General features: G+C 40.0%; 1 protein-coding gene across 1 annotated transcript in view; it reads left to right on the top strand.

Moving 5' to 3' along the window:
• Nucleotides 1-17,439, top strand: part of PDGFD (platelet derived growth factor D) — a 261,577-nt gene extending 244,138 nt beyond the window's left edge. Inside the window, exons 5-7 of the mRNA XM_077298513.1 lie at nt 529-727; nt 5,945-6,159; nt 15,546-17,439. Of these exons, the coding sequence (XP_077154628.1) occupies nt 529-727; nt 5,945-6,159; nt 15,546-15,677 (546 nt within the window). The 3' untranslated portion in view covers nt 15,678-17,439. The remainder of the gene's footprint in view (nt 1-528; nt 728-5,944; nt 6,160-15,545) is intronic.
• Nucleotides 17,440-18,359: the final 920 nt, after the last annotated feature.

The raw sequence follows: 18,359 nt of genomic DNA, 5'->3' as shown, positions 1-18,359 counted from the left end.
CTTCCAAGAACAACACTGACACCCTTCCCCCTTTACTACAGGGCTTTTAATCAGTTACTGCTTCACCATTCAAATCATAGCTACATCTGTGACTGCAATATGCCCTCACTACACCTCCATGCTAATTCTGGAGATCACAAACAGCACCCCCTAGCTGTAACAAGGGTCACTGCCTCACAATATATATATTTATGTATGTATGTATGTATGTATGTATGTATATATATATATATATATATATATATATATATATATTCCTTTTTTTTCTTTTACATATATGTATTGTGCATGCAATGTAAACATTTTTCCATCTTGTGGTTTGAAACGTTACATTTCCCAAGGCCAGACATAGCCCTCTGGTGCCTCCTGCTCTTTAGAGAGTGCCCCAGATGTTCTGTGGTTATGCCATTCCACATGATGTACAATGTGCCCAAAGATACCGAAAAATTAAGCCAAAAGCTAAACATTTTCTTTTTTTTTTTCTTTTAAATGTATGAAACGTTATTGCTGTCTTTCTCCTATGTTTAGGGAGTCTCCTATCATTCGCCGTCAGTCACAGACGCCACACTCACCGCGGAGGCTCTTGACCAGACTATCGCTATGTTTGACACTGTTGAAGAGGTACTTAAACACTTCAATCCTGACACATGGCAAGAGGACTTGGAAAATCTATATACCGATACATCTCAATTTCGTGGAAGAACATTTCAAGAAAGAAAATCTAAAGGTAAGAGAATTGATAAACACGATTCAATAAAAAGACGAGAAAGCGAATCAAGGACACTTAGTAGCTGTTTTGACAATATTATCTTCAATATATGGCTCTTGGTTTTAAGCAATCTACATTGTCGTTTAATGCATTGCTGTATTGGCAATATACTCTCCATTCAGCGAGGAGCTTGTGAAGGGCTTGTGCTTGAACTTACGAGGTAGAGCTGCAGGAAGGAGGGAGAGAACTGCAGTCAGAACCAATGGTGAGACAGGAGGAGTGACTCCGACAACCTCACACTTCCAGTTGACATGGCACTTAAAGGGGTTTTCTGGGATCTCCGCTTATTAAAGTATTAGAAATGAAGAAACATTATAATTTAATTGCTATTGAAATTCTGTTCTGTTCCTCAGCTGTCACATGTGGTGAAGTGACCTCCAGATTCTGACTTTCTGCTACAGTCTGTTCATAGTACAGAGTAGAGAGATTTACTGTCTGTGCTTTGAAGGATGTGGCTAAGGGGCTCAGTTCTTCATAGTTCCACCCTATTTTTTCATGCCCTGCCTCACAGGTGATCAACAGTTCAAGCTGAAATCTGGCAGCAAGTGTTAAAGTTTCATCAACCATGCTAAATAGTGGGCATGGAGCCCCCTTGGATGTGGCTAAGGGGCTCAGTTCTTCATTGTTCCACCCTCTATTTTTTCATGCCCTGCCTCACAGGTGATCAACTGCGCTAACCTGCCTGGAGCAAGCAATGTCTGAGCCACTAGGTCACACCAAGGGTTCATTAATCATCATAATTAGTATATTTAATTAAACTTCAGTTTCTGCAGAATAGAGGAACAATTCAATCACTAAAGGTGCCATTGCAATAGGAGTTATATCCCCTATACGTTTATGTTAATTTATACTGTCAGTTTGGACTGACAGTCACCCATTAAAATGGAACCTGTCAGAAACCTGTAGCCCCTTAAAAGGTAAGTCATTTGATTCATTTATGACCCCAGAGCACTGCTCCAGCAGTGAGATATCATGTATTGAACTTTTGTTAGGAAGTGCATTGGGGCATGAAGATGCACTTGCAGCTTATCAGCCTCAAAGTTATATTTACCACCTTGCAGTGCCCTCCCCTGGCTGATTGGTAGGTCATTTGCACTGGTACACAGTCACTGACCTGTTAATCTAGATAGAAAATACAGCTGGCCCCCTTCACAGGTCCATTTTTTAAGGACCGCACATATGGGCACACACATTGTATTCAATAGTGGTGCATACATGTGAAGTTTTTCACACGGACCGTGTGTCTATGTGAAAAACCCGTAGACATGTCCCTTTTTTTAACGTACCATGGATGAAAAGCATGCTGCACACGTGCACAATGATAACATAGTAACATAGTTAGTTAGGCCAAAAAAAGACATTAGTCCATCCAGTTCAACCTATATTCTATCAGAATAAATCCCCAGATCTACTTCCTTCTAAAGAACCTAATAACTATAAGATAGAATATTGTTCTGCTCCAGAAAGATATCCAGGCCTCCCTTGAACCCCTTGACTGAGTTCACCATCACCACCTCTTCAGACAAGGAACTCCAGATTCTCACTGCCCTAACAGTAAAGAATCCTCTTGGTGGAAAAACCTCCTCTCCTCCAGACGCAGAGAATGCCCACTTATGACCGTCACCTTCCTTGGTATAAACAGATCCTCGAAGAGATATTTGTATTGTCCCCTTATATACTTATACATGGTTAATAGATCGCCCCTCAGTCGTCTTTTTTCTAGACTAAATAATCCTAATTTTGCTAATCTCTCTGGGTATTGTAATTCCCCCATCCCCTTTATTAATTTTGTTGCCCTCCTTTGTACTCACTCTAGTTCCATTATATCCTTCCTGAGCACCGGTGCCCAAAACTGGACACAGTACTCCATGTGCGGTCTAACTAGGGATTTGTACAGAGGCAGTATAATGCTCTCATCATGTGTATCCACACCTCTTTTAATGCACCCCATGATCCTGTTTGCCTTGGCAGCTGCTGCCTAGCACTGGCTGCTCCAGGTTAGTTTATCATTAACTAGGATCCCCAAGTCCTTCTCCCTGTCAGATTTACCCAGTGGTTTCCCGTTCAGTGTGTAATGGTGATATTGATTCCTTCTTCCCATGTGTATAACCTTACATTTATCATTGTTAAACCTCATCTGCCACCTTTCAGCCCAAGTTTCCAACTTATCCAGATCCATCTGTAGCAGAATACTATCTTCTCTTGTATTAACTGCTTTACATAGTTTTGTACCATCTGCAAATATCGATATTTTACTGTGTAAACTGTTGTGAACTATACTTTTTGGCTCCCTCTTGTGGTCACTAGCGGTATGGCACTTGGATATTCTTTCCCCAGGTTTGTAGTCACCTGGTTCGTTAGACCCTGGGTGTTCCTATTTAAACTTCCTGGATTCTTAGTCCATTGCCTGGCATCAATGTAATCAGTCCTTGTCTGGTTGCTCCTGTCTACTGGTCCTGATTTTTGCAAGATAAGCTAAGTCCTGCTTCCTTATTGTTGCTTATTTGTATTGTTCTATTTTTTGTCCAGCTTGTTCATAATGTGATTCCTGATTTTGCTGGAAGCTCTAAGGGTGCTGATATTCTCCCCCCACATCGTTAGTCGGTGCGGGGGTTCTTGGATATTCAGCGTGGATATTTTTGTAGGGTTTTTTGCTGACCGCATAAGTCCGCTTTCTATATTTCTGATATTATATAGTGGGCCTCTCTTTGCTGAATCTAGTTCATACTTACGTTTGTCCTTTCTTCTTACCTCACCGTTATTATATGTTGGGGGCCTGTCTTTACTTTGGGGTACCTTTCTCTTGAGGCAAGTGAGGTCTGATTTTCTCTGAAAGGGTTAGTTAGTTCTCCGGCTGGCGCGAGACGTCTAGAACCAACGTAGGTACGTTCCCCGGCTGCTATTAGTTGTGGGCTAGGATCAGGTATGCGGTCATCTCAGTTACCACCTCCCTATGAGCTGTTTTTTTATGTTTGCAGACTTTGCTGAAAACCCTGAGATCCTCTACCATTGGGATCATAACAGTAAACCTTCTACCAGATCATTAATGAATATGTTGAAGAGAACAGGTCCCAATACCGACCCCTGCTGTACCCCACTGGTCACAGCAACCCAGTTAGAGAATATACCATTCATATCCACCCTCTGCTTTCTATCACTAAGCCAGTTACTTACCCATTTACACACATTTTCCCCCAGACCAAGCATTCTCATTTTGTGTACCAACCTCTTGTGTGGCACAGTATCAAAGGCTTTGGAAAAATCAAGATATACCACGTCCAATGACTCCCCTTGGTCCAGTCTATAGCTTGCCTCTTCATAAAAACTGATTAGATTGGTTTGACAGGAGCGATTTCTCATACACCCATGCTGATATGGAGTTAAACAGTTATTCTCATTGAGATAATCCAGAATAACATCCTTCAGAAACCCTTCAAATATTTTACCAACAATAGAGGTTAGACTTACTGGCCTATAATTTCCAGGTTCATTTTTAGAGCCCTTTTTGAATATTGGCACCACATTTGTTATGCGCCAGTCCTGTGGAACAGACCCTGTCGCTATAGAGTCCCTAAATATAAGAAATAATGGTTTGTCCATTACATTAGTTAGTTCTCTTAGTACTCGTGGGTGAATACCATCCGGACCCGGAGATTTATCTATTTTAATCTTATTTAGCCGGTTTCGCACCTCTTCTTGGGTTAGATTGGTGACCCTTAATATAGGGTTTTCTTTGTCTCTCGGCATTTCACCCAGCATTTCATTTTCCACCGTGAATACTGTGGAGAAAAAGGTGTTTAATATATTAGCTTTTTCCTCGTCATCTACAACCATTCTTTCCTCACAATTTTTTAAGGGTCCTACACTTTCACTTATGATTCTTTTATTATTGATATACCATATTTTCTGGCGTATAAGACGGCTGGGCATATAAGACGACCCCCAACTTTTTCATTTAAAATATAGAGTTTGGTATATAATCGCCGTATAAGTCGGTGGTCATCTTATATGATGGGTGTCATCTTATACGGCGTGTGCTGAGCTCTGCGGTTGCCGCATATGGTGTGGGGAGCGGTCCCGATAATGAGGTGCCTCACTGGGAAGGTGAAAGTGAATCAAGCCCATCCTTGTATTCTATTACCTCCTTCTCTTTCACCCATCTGGCCCACCCTTCTCTGCCTCTCAAGTCTCTGGAGGTTGGAAATGAAGTCGCTCCTTCTTTCACTCGTCTGGCCCGCCCTTCTCTGCCTTTCAAATCTCGTGAGGATGGAAGTGAAGCCGCTCCTTCTCTTTCACCCATCTGACCCGCCCTTCTCTGCCTCTCAAATCTCGCGAGGGTGGAAGTGTAGCGGCACATGCGCGCCTGCGCCTCTTCACTTCCATCCCCGCGAGATTTGAAAGGCAGAGAAGAGTGGGTCAGACGGGTGAAAGAGAAGGAGCGGCTTCACTTCCATCCTCACGAGATTTGAGCAGCAGAGAAGGGCGGGCCAGACAAGTGAAAGAAGGAGGTAATAGGATACAAGGGCGGGCTTGATTCACTTACACCTTCCAGGTCATCATCGTGACTGCTCCCCGCACCATATGCGGCGACCGCAGAGCTCCGCACCTGCCATATAAGACGACACCTGGCGTATAAGACGACCCCTGACTTTTGAGAAGATTTTCAGGGGTTAAAATGTCATCTTATACATCGGAAAATACGGTAGTTGAAGAACAGTTTGGGATTGGTTTTACTCTCCTTAGCAATGTGCTTCTCTTCACACGTGCACAATGATGACGCACACGTGCATAATGATGACGCACAGATGCTGCGCAAAGCACTGGACGACTACCCCATTAGGTAAATGATACAACACAAACATAAAACATGACTAGGACCAATATTAGCCTCAACTTACACAAACAGCGCCAATCACATCATTAAACATTAGCGTGTCTCTGGCACTCATACAGGTTTTCCATTACTCATAAAACATGACACAGTGACTGTTATGGGAAACCGATGCCAAGTGGCACGATGCCCTCCTCCCCCAATGCTAATGCAATGTGCATAAGTATAATTTCTTGAACAGCCGAGAACCATTTCATGGTAATTTACGGTGTCAGGTTTATATCATGTGTTACTGAAAATAAATGTAAAAAAAAATGTCTAATTGCATGAATATATTTTTGCAGTGAATCTGGACAAGCTAAATGATGATGTCAAGAGATACAGCTGCACTCCAAGGAACTTCACAGTCAATCTTCGGGAAGAGCTGAAGATCACTAATGCCGTGTTTTTTCCACGGTGCCTCCTTGTTAAACGATGCGGAGGAAGCTGCGGCTGTGGGAGTCCATTTTCCAAATCTTGTATATGCACTTCAGGAAAAACCATGAAAAAATATCACGAGGTAATCATATCCATCAGGTCCAAAGATGGAAGCTGTAAAAATAGTAGAAATGGTCATCTATATTTGATGATGTCTGTTGAACTCTAACGCCCCATCTGCCTGCAATGCTAACTTGAAATTCTGGTGGTTGTATGTGAATATTTTTGCAATATACTCCATTGGGATTGATTTACTAACAGGGCTCATGCGCGTGACAGTAGGTTTTTTTTTGTCCGAGCGTGATCGACCAAAACATCAGATTGCAATCAGACCAAAGTTATTCAATGAGGCAGTGCACATGTCCGATTATTTTCCTCAGACCAAGATCCGAGATACTTGGATAGCACTTGGCTATCCATGTCTGTGGGTCCAATCTTCATGGACAGACAGAATGGGAAGATGTAGAATTTTTTTTTTTTTTAATTCTCCACAATTCAGAGTCTGATTAGAATAATCGGACCGTTTTTCTCAGAAGAAGAAAATACAGTCATCTGCACTGGCCCTAATAACCAAATTCTGAGGTCAGAATGGTTGCCAACTATGGGTGGCACGGGACGGAAGGCATTGCTGGTTGGCTGAGAAGTATTGGTTAGATAACTATATTGTTTTTTTATTTTTTTTTACTACCTTCAAAGTCTTTTTTTGTTTTCAAATATTTTTATTGATTTATATTTCAAAATCTTTTTTAAGAAGATCAGGGTTAAAAAAAAATAAAAGAAGCCACACTCAATGGTTCAAACTCCTGTGGCTCTACTATTGGCCGCTCTGATGTTATCTACTGGACAGGAGATGACGATGTCCCTTTTTTGGAGTCATCTTTTGGATAAGACCTGTTACTGGCTTCAGAGGTCATGTGTCTGTAATGGGACATCATAGAGGTCAGAGCCGATGAGTTTAGTTTCTTGTATTATTTTGCAACATTCCCTGCATTTTCAAAAAGTCAGACAAATCCTTTAATTATGATTTTCTCCCCTGCGTATTCCTCATGGAAGGCATCATTTTGTTGCATCATCTTATATGCTAACAACAAAGAATACCATTGGGTGTTTGAAATCTCTAAAATTTAATTTTTATTGAAAAACACCAATTTAAAAACATATGCAATCAAACAGAGTAACACAACGGTGGACCACATAAGTGCAAGCCTTATTAGTCACATGTCATTAATGTTGAAAGACAATCTGAAAATTGTTTGAATAAGTTACACGAAGGATAGCAAACCCCAAGTTTAGCTTAATTTATGTGCTGCATGATGCAGATTTGGCTGCCTATTCATCAAATGTGCAGAAAGACAATCTACATTATGCTGAAAACTCATATGAGATGTGGTCCAGGAGCCCCGACGTACGTTTCACCCTTGCTTCATCAGGGGTATTACATTTCACTCCCTGATTAAGCAAGGGTTAACTTTTGCATCTTCTATGCATCATAGTACAGAAAAAGCTGCAGAATTCTGTCCACATCCAAATCCACCAGAAATCTTCTTTGATAGCTGCGTCACCAGCGGCTGCATGGTTCTGAGTAATCATCTAAGCTCAATTCGGATGAAATCATAGTTGATCTACTTTGATTTGATTAGTATGAGCTTAGAGAATTACTGTTTTGTACATTCGAACAAAAAGATTCACAGAAATCTGGTCCACTACATTGGTACTCCATGGCAGCTGGATCAGTGCAGTGTGGACTTGTGTACTTCCTCTGCCATAATCGTGGCAACTGAGGAGTATAGATGGGACATCTGATTTTCAGGACTGTGAGTCCAGTCCAGGCCAGTATTCCGTGAGCAGCGGACATGAGACCTGTGAATTGCCATTTGCTTCCCGACATTCCTGGCTCTTTCTTTAATTAGTCAGGCTTACGTGATGTCATCTGTGTGTCATACTGCGCCAAGTCAAAACCAGGGATGAGGCGATTTCCACAGCACGCGTCCAGCCACCACAGAATAGTGACCTGGGCCCGAGTCCTGCACATCGATTCTCCCACCTCTAGTGAGTAGGCTTCACCCAATATCATGACATCGCAGAGCCTAATAATGACAAGAGGCGCTTTGAATGCCGGCATTCCAGTGCCAAATTAAGTAGTCCACACTGTCCTGGTCTGTTTGCCATTAACTATGGACATAGGCTCTAAACTAGGGTCTTGCAAATCTTTTTGCTCAACTCTATTGCTTGGAATGGAAGCACTTTTAGATTAAGATACAGGCTAACCAACTTCTATGACTTAGTTGATTCTACTTGAAATTTTCTGAAAAGGACACAACAAAACTCTTACATATTGAGAGATTTCATTTAGATGGATAGTCCTCTCATAATTACCGTATATACTCGAGTATAAGCCGACCCGAGTATAAGCCGACCCCCCTAATTTTGCCACAAAAAACTGGGAAAACTTAATGACTCGAGTATAAGCCTAGGGTGGGAAATGCAGCAGCTACTGGTAAATTTCAAAAATAAAAATAGATACCAATAAAAGTAAAATGAATTGAGATATCAGTAGGTTAAGTGTTTTTGAATATCCATATTGAATCAGGAGCCCCATAAGATGCTCCATACAGTTCATGATGGGCCCCATAAGATGCTCCATATTAAAATATGCCCCATATAATGCTGCACAAAGGTTAACGGCCCCATAAGATGCTCCATAGAGACATTTGCCCAATATAATGCTGCACAAATCTTGGTTATGGCCCCATAAGATGCTCCATAGAGACATTTGCCCAATATAATGCTGCACAAATCTTGGTTGTGGCCCCATAAGATGCTCCAGAGTTATATGCCCCCCTATAATGCTGCACAAATGTTGATTATGGCCCCATAAGATGCTCCATAGAGATATTTGCCCCATATAGTGCTGCACAAATGTTGATTATGGCCCCATAAGATGCTCCATAAAGATATTTGCCCCATATAATGCTGCACAAACGTTGAATATGGCCCCATAAGATGCTCCATAGAGATGTTTGCCCCATATAATGCAGCACAAATGTTGATTATGGCCCCATAAGGTGCTCCATAAAGATATTTGCCCCATATAATGCTGCACAAATGTTGAATATGGCCCCATAAGATGCTCCATAAAGATATTTTCCCCATAGTGCTGCACAAACGTTGAATATGGCCCCATAAGATGCTCCATAAAGATATTTGCCCCATATGCTGTTGCTATGATTAAAAAAAAAAAAAGACATACTCACCTCTCGTCGCTCAGGCCCCCGGCACTTGCAATACTCACTGGTCCTCGTTTCGGCGCAGCTGTGTCTTCCGTGCCCTCTGACCTGAGCGTCACTGCAGAGGACGCGAAAGACGGAGCAGCGCCTGGAACGAGGAAAGGTGAATATCGTGCAGTGCTCCCCCTCCCCATTATACTCACCTACTCCTGGCGAGGTCCCTGCATCTCCGGTCTCTGGGCGCTGACAGCTTCTTCCAGCGTTGAGCGGTCACCGTTACTGCTCATTACAGTAATGAATATGCGGCTCCACCCCTGTGGGAGTGGAGTCGGGTCCGTATTCATTACTGTAATGAGCGGTACCATGTGACCGCTCAATGCTGGAAGAAGCTGTCAGCGCCCGGAGACTGGAGATGCAGGGACCTCACCAAGAGCAGGTGAGTATGTCACAGCCGCCACTCCCCCTCCCCCGCCGACCCCCAGGGACAATGACTCGAGTATAAGCCGAGAGGGGCACTTTCAGCCTAAAAAAATGGGCTGAAAATCTCAGCTTATACTCGATTATATATGGTAGTTTTTTGTTTTCATTTTTTTTTTTAAATACTCCAATCAAAATGTTTATCCTCCCAAAATAGTGCAGTCATCATTATATAGCACTGTGTACTTACAATTGCTCATTGCTAATTCTTCTCTTCTCCATTAGGTCTATGACATCACACGATTAAATACTGACTAACTGAATCCTTCTGATCTCTATGTAGAAACAGGAGTTAAATTTTCCCTGCATGACTCATGAGTCACTGCAAATGTCCCTGGCAGGGGAGAGGAGGAAGCAGCTGGGTCAGGAGCTGAAGAGGGGAATGATAAATGCAGGAACAAAAGACTTCCTGTTTCTACATAGAGCAGAGAAAATAATAATTTACTGGGTAGAAAGGCAAACTGAGCCTAATATATATGCTAAAATATGATGACTTAAATATATTAAGGAGATAAAAGTTTGATGTGAGTGCTTGTTTAACGATGCCTTAAAAAAAAAATTAAAAACACAATTACAATTTCTGGCCATCAGTCATACCCACCATCCTCCGATTCTACAATTGTGCAAAAAAAAGGAGCCTGATTAAACTAGGTATTGAAGCAAAATGCGGGAATCAGAAGCAATTAAATCAATGATCATCGACTCTACAACGAAGTGTAAACTACATCTCACGCATTGGATATAAAGCATTGAGGTTTGTATAAAGATATATTATCCATACAGTAGTAAGTAGTACAAAATGTTAAACCCTTGGGCTAATAATTATAAAGTGCTGCTTGCCAATCGGTGGTAGGGTCTTGCAATTATAGCAGCATAGCAGATTGCACAAGCCCGAAGAGCCAAATTAGAATATATTGCACAAGTGAAAAGAAAAGTTACAATGTAAAATACATAGATACAGAACCTAGAGCACTGAAAGAACCCGAGTCATTTCTCTATACACTTGACTGATAAAACGAATAGCGACCAAAGCCTACAGCCTCTTCTCGTCTGGCCATCCGTGGTCTGTTCACATTTTGTTGCTGGACAAGCAAACTTTTAGAGCAATTTAATTCTGTTCCCCAATATGTATGCTAATGCCGTCTTCTGTACACTTAACCCCTGTGTCCCGGTATGTCGACCAATTGGGTCTATAAATAACCGTATATCTAATAGGCCGGGGATGTGCACACGTAGGTAAAAACCTCATCTGCTTTTTCATTTTGCTCTTGCTACAGAATACAATTTACATTGCATATAATTCCCTGCACCTAAACCTAAAACCATTATATGGAGCATAAAATCTTTGAATATCAGCACGGTGATCAGCCAGTCAAGCTGTCCAATTTCCACCTTGTTCAAACACTCCTCCGCTGTCTTGTCTGGGAAAAGTGTTTGCCAATTCATTTTTTCTCCTCTTATCAGCACAGTCCATATACCGTGCTCATGTTTTTTAATATAAAACACAAGGAAAATCCCACAGCTGTCAGAGGGCTTGTTAACTTAAATGCCGTCCAAATCTCTGTTCTCATCCCAGGCATGCACTTTCCTTTCCTAGAAGAAATAGATTTTTTTTCTAACCATAGATCCCACTACTGTCAGTCATTTCATTTTACCCTGGTTTCAATAAACTAGAAATGAAAATTGTTGTGTTCCTTGAGGCAGATCTCTATTCTAGGAGAAGAGGGTCATTATTCTAAAAGCTCTATGTATATCTGAGTTAGATAAGGGATAGATAGATAGATAGATAGATAGATAGATAGATAGATAGATAGATAGATGGATAGATAATCTCACAATGGACAATTCATTTTTGCCCTTTTATCTCTTCTTTTATTTTAGTGGTGTAAGCAATTAATAAATATGTAAAAATAAAATCATTTTAAATTTGACTATTGGATTAGTAATGGGGGTGTCTGACAGACAGCTCTCCATTTCTAACCCCTGGGCTTGATGTCAGCAAACATAAAACAGCTGACATCAACCCCACAAATATTACCCCACTTGCCACCGCCCAAAGGCAAATGGGAAGAGCTGAGGCTAAGCGACAGATTTAACACATCTTATGGATGTGCCATTTCTGGGACATCTGAGGGATGATGTTTTTAGTCTGGGAAGGGGCCAATATCCATGGCCCCTTCCCAGGCTATTAATATCAGCCCACAGCTGTCTGTTTAGCCTTTGCTGGTTAGTAATCATAAGGGGGCATTTTTTTGGGGGGTACCCGTTTTAGTAACCAGTAAAGGCTAAGCAAACATATGTGTGCTGTAATTAATAGCTTGGGAACCTTTATGGCTATTGGCCCCTTTCCAGAATATTAACACCAGCCCCCAGCTGTCGGCTTTCTCTCAGCTGGTTATCAGAATGATGAGGGAGCCCACGCCATTTCTTTTTTTGTTAATTATTTATTTTATATGAGCTAGACAAAGATGGCAGCTGCTGACTACAACTGTCATCAGACTTGCCTGGTCTCACTGATTGTAGTGAGACCATGTGACAATTATGACAGTAGGATTCAGCACCCAGCGCAAACTATACTGCTTTTTCCCAGGTGCCAGTACGTGACACACTGATGACACATGGATGTGATCTGTGTGTCATCAGTGTGCACGTGTGTGGGGCGTTTTGTGGCCTGTGCTGCTGTTAAAATCCAGAAATTTAAGCATGCTTTGGCCATGGACACACAGTGTCATGTGCACAGAACCATTGATTTGAATGTCTCTAAGTGTAAGTGTCTACGGTATATGTGAAATCATGTACCGGGGACACTAACATGTGAAGGAGACCTAACACGGTACTTTCAGCTGAACAATAGTCAGGCTTTCTGTTGAAATCTCCGACAAACTGTATTCCAAAGGGGACCCCATCAGAACTTCATGAAACCATTCTCGTGTATAAAGGCGATGGAGTCACTGGATTTTTCTGGCAGTAGTTATCTTTTTCAGACACGCACAAAAAAAAGACAAACCATCTTAACTGACATCTTGCTTTGCATTATCATTATCAATCAAGGTTCTTGAGAGTGATTACAGGCACTCACTGTGTACTGAGCGGTCATTGTAACTCGGAGCATGCAGCTGCAGGGAGAATAAAAGCACAAGTTCTCCCTGTTGCAGCTCTTCCAGGAAATTGGCCTAACATGATTACAATGCTCTTTACTTGCAGATTACCTCTTTATCCCAGGTAAATAACTTTTTTTTAGCTGACAGAGATGTAGAGACATGCCATCAGCCACGGTGAGCACAATAAACTGGGGATGTTGACTGATTTCTTTAGGAGAGTGTTATGACCATGCTCTGTGATCTGTGCAGAGATCGTTGTGCAGGGAGGGACAGGAGTAATAACAAGCATGTAGCAGCAATATTTAAACATAGGAGCATTTTTTTAATTATCTTTTTTTTTATTACCTTTTACAATTTAAAAAAATACATTCTGATTCTATTAAATCTATAAAATAATTGCTCATGATTTAATACATCTTCACCTGCATATAAATATAGTTTCTATAAGAACTCATTTTACATTTAATTTCTAATCATTATCCCAAAGTAACACGCGATTGACGTCATAATAATTATGTAATCCAATAATTGTAATCTTCTTATAGGGAAAAATCTGCTTAACATCAATTATTTTAAGAATGTCATTTTCGATGAAAAAGCAAAACAGATTTCTAGCTAATTTGCTGCACGTTCAACAAAACTGCGTCAAAACAGCTCTTATCAAATTAAAAATAAAGTGCGACAATTAGAAGAGTCCACTCATTATATTCCTAATAACACAGATGAGTTATACTCAGGAATTAAATAGAAGCCATGCTTACAACCCTGCATTTATTAATTCATTTATTTTTTTTATATATATATTTTTTAATTATTTTTAGTACTATTTAATTCTATTTGGAAATTGCCGTCTTTGACACAATTTGTGAAAAGTAATATTTTAATAAAGCGTAATGGATTTCATTTTGGAGATATTTACCATACAATTCTTACTTTAAGACATATGCGAAATACCTTCTTCTTCATCTTATTATACAATTAGATTAACATCTTTTAAGCTAACATCAAATTGGCCATGGCCTCATTTGTTTAAAGGATTAATCTCTTAATCTTCTTACATTTTAAGGCTGGGAATTTTGATTAAACAGACATTGTGCTTTTGAATGGATATTCCCTCACCACTGGGTCATTTAGCATAATAAGGTATATTTATCAAACATGAGTAAATAATTGCTCTGGACTGAGGAGTGAAAAAGTCATGTATTTGAAGATTTCTAGAATTAATTCATTATTAGACAAAACCTATGATAGAAACAAAATGAACATATACCCTGCTTTAAGTAAGTAACTATTAATAGTACATAGAAATAACATAGGGTACTTAGCAAATGCTGTTTTTGATAAAATAAGCTTAAACGTCATCCCACCGCGAAAAGGTGTACTCCAATCAGGACAGTCCTATCAATATGGCTGCCCCTCTTTTGAGCTTGTGCTCCAGCTCATTTCTTTGCCCAAGAAGAAGCCCAATATGCAAAACGTGCGTTGGGGCAATGTCCTGAATGCTCACTTAGCACCTTCCTATGGATGTTTTCTATGGAGTGAATTTAATAAGCTATCAATGCTTTGTGCTTTGTTCTGAGTCTACAATGCTATCACTGTATTTACACATAGAGTTAACAGGACATTTGAGCAAGCATACCGCTGCAGACAGTGAGAGCAGTGATTAGGAGAACTGTTGTGGGATCGGGCTAGGAATTTTGCAAGATTTGTAACAGCAGCTTTTCAGGAGCTGAGAGGAAGGTTTATAGCTAGATGTTGTGTAGAAATCAATGGATTGGTGAGAGTTGACTGGGTTGTATGGACTAAACCTTTTTCATGGATTGCAGCTATTGAGCACTCTTGGCCAATGTCTGGGCAGCTGGTAGTTGCACAGCTCTATGGAAACCAGCTGTACGCTATGCAAGATAAAAGCTTTCATTGCATAAGAATGATATCAGATAGGAAAAGCAAGTCAATTGCAAGCTTGCTTATTTTCGTGATGTTTTCTCTGCGGTCTGCACTTCGACTGTGAGAAACGCATGTATGAAACTGGCCTAAAGCAGTTATATAAAATTGGAAGAATAAGGCAAAATATACAAACAGCTTCACGCCTGTCCTCGGGCTGTGTGTTGTATTGCATTTTGACCCCATTTACTTCAATATAGCTAAGCCGCAATACCAGATGGAACAGGTGTGATGCTATTCATGGAACAGAATAGATATATTTATCTGTATTTCCTGTTCAAATAATCTAAATTTCTTTAAGCCTTTTTAATGCTGACTGTATAGATTGGATCTGAAGCACAATGGCGTCCCTACAGTTCTTTGACCCCAAATAGTGCCTCCGTACAGCTTGGTATTCATCCTTAGAAGTAAAGCTTCTTGAGGAGAACTACCTCCATATTATCAAAATCATACAGGGGTACAGTATTGGTTTATAGGCTTCTAAATGGTGTTTCTAATCTGTAATACTATCATGTCTATGAGTTCATGTAGGCTATAAAGTATGAAGGACTGCAAATAGAATTCCTTTATCCAGCTACTATGCTACATCTCATGACACTTTTTTTGGTTAAACATAATTTATAGATATATTTTTTTGCTTAAAGGGAGTCTGTCACCAGATTTATGCCACCTAATTGTTCTAGAATAATTTTATTCCATTTTTATTGTGCCCTTTGTAGGTGCTGAAGGTCATGCCTGAGGTCGCATACAGTAAGAAAAAGACTAAAACCAAGACTATGTCTATAGTAGACATCCAGCTGGAGCACCACGAGAAATGTGAATGCATCTGCAGTTCTCGACCTCCTCGATAAGAACAAAGGATGAAAAGGAGAAATCGTTTTCATGGACTTTTGTTGAATTTTGATTGATTTCCTTATTGGCATCAGGATTTTAATAATTACCATCTAGATATGTGTTATGCTCAGGATGCAGTGTTGCTTATGGAAATCATTATTTTCCAGAACCTTCTAAAAGCAGAAATAGATTCTTGGTCAATGTAAAAGGATCATTAAACGGTGAAGAACTGCTAGTAAGAAACACAGTAATACAACTCTTTTTGGAGCACATTATTGCTAAATATGTTTAGTGTTAGACTGGGGTTCCTTTGGTCCACCAAAAGAGATGATCCCGAGGGTGCTTTATTTTTCTTATACAGAACATGTGACATCCACTTTTAATTACATTATATTCTTTGGTATCATTATACAGGACATATCTATAATATCTAGATGGTTATTTGTGAGTTATCTATAAGACGAGGACTCTGATGGAAAGTGTATTTTGGCTTCATCAGCTGAAAATTGAGTTGCCTTCAGCTGGATGTTGGGATTGTCTTCTAGGTTCTGTGTTTTGTCAGAGCCCGTACCTTATACTCAGGTGGGCCATTCCAACAATATATATGTTGAAAGTCTATGATCACATCACAAAAAAAGCAAAGTTCTTCAAAAATTACGCAACATTAACGTCATAGAGTAAAAATTTCTACAAAAAAAACATGAAAATATTTGACCAAAGAAATTGAAAACATTTTTAAAAAGTTCTTCAGAAAAAGTACTCAAAGTTAACGACAGAGTAAAAATGGGTAAATTCAAAGTAAACAAGCTCTCAGACCTAGCTGAGAGAGTCCATACTAGTCATCACCAACCTGTGATTCTTCCGCAGTTGCCTAAGGCTATCAGGGAACGGTAAAGGTCACCACAGTAATGGACATTGGGGACAAAGATGGTAAAACAAAGCCCCTTGGGACAATCTAAGCAGTTTACCATTTTTTTCAGACCTGACTTGTGGACTTCAAAAAACTCCCTGGACTAAACGTAAAAAAATCTAATATTAATTTTTTTTAATTAGTAACCCAGTTGTTTAACAAAATTTAGAAATGATTAGTTTTAGTTTCAACAATTTCCCAATCGTTATGTAAGGAGCAATGTAAACTATACAGTATAAAAAGGTACTAATGCACTTCTACACAATTAAAACCAGATGCAGCATAGCCCATTAATAACACAAATGATTAGTATAAATCTAATATTCAGTAGTTTATTGCCAAAATGAACGCCGTACACTGGGATTAGTTAATTACTTTACTTGGAGTTTGGGATTGTCTTCTGGGTCCTTTATTTTGTCAGACTCTGTGCCTTATACTTAGGCGGGCCATTCCAACAATATAAATATATATACTGGATATAAATGCATATGTTAAATGTAGTAAGGGTCTACAATGATATGACAAAAAAAACAAAAAAACAAAGTTCTCCAAAAATAACCCAACGTTAACATCATAGAGTAAAAATGTCTACAAAAAAAGCAGGATCGTGAAAGTATGCAACCAAAGAAATTGAAAATACAAGTGTCATGAGCATAGACAGGAGAGCTAACACATCAAAAAGGCATGAAATAAACAAAGCATAACTTCACAATCCAGTATTTTTGAAAAACATAGGTGTAAGCTCGTCATTTTTTGACTCATAAAAGGGTTTCTCCAATGTCAGACTTTTCTGTTATGTCATGAGGACATACAGTGCCTTGGCCTTGAGAAAGTATTCGGCCCCCTGGAACTTTTCAACCTTTTCCCACATATCATGCTTCAAACATAAAGATACCAAATATACATTTTTGGTGAAGAATCAACAACAAGTGGAACACAATTGTGAAGTTGAACGAAATTTATTGGTTATTTAAAATTTTTGTGGAAATTCAAAAACTGAAAAGTGGGGCGTGCAATATTATTCGGCCCCTTCACTTTCTGTGCAGCAAACTCACTTTAGAAGTTCATTGTGGATCTCTGAATGATCCAGTGTTGTCCTAAATGCCTAATGATGATAAATATAATCCACCTGTGTGTAATCAAGTCTCCGCATAAATGCACCTGCTCTGTGATAGTCTCAGGGTTCTGTTTGAAGCACAGAGAGCATCATGAAGACCAAAGAACACAACAGGCAGGTCCGTGATACTGTTGTGGAGAAGAATAAAGCCGAATTTGGATACAAAATGATTTCCAAAACTTTAAACATCCCAAGGAGCACTGTGCAAGCGATCATATTGAAATGGAAGGAGTATCATACCACTGCAAATCTACCAAGACCCGGCCGTCCCTCTAAACTTTCAACTCAAACAAGGAGAAGACTGATGAGATGCAGCCAAGAGGCCTGTCTCGGGTTCCTTCTCCAGTATCACACAATCAACAGAGCAAGAGAATAGTGAACAATTCCAAGACCTTTATTTAGGCAAAACACAAAAGGTCCATATATACGATCCATCCCACAAAGGATTAAATATTCCAGAACACGAATGCTGTTCAGTTACAGAATAAAAGTCCAACAATCCAACACAGAGGATAATAGTCCATATTCCCTTCTTTCTCTCTCTGACGTGCTGTCTTCACATCATGGGTTCCACACAGGATCTGAATTCCCCCCAGCTCCTGTCCTCTCCTTATGTTCAGGAGTAGTCAGACAGGTTGGGGTTGTTTTCAGGCCTCCCACACCTGACAAAGG

The sequence above is a fragment of the Ranitomeya variabilis genome, chromosome 3 (genome assembly GCF_051348905.1).
Source record: "Ranitomeya variabilis isolate aRanVar5 chromosome 3, aRanVar5.hap1, whole genome shotgun sequence".
Lineage (NCBI taxonomy): Eukaryota > Metazoa > Chordata > Amphibia > Anura > Dendrobatidae > Ranitomeya > Ranitomeya variabilis.
Note: the sequence above shows the minus strand (reverse complement) of the source record. Positions and strands in the feature narration are given on the sequence as shown.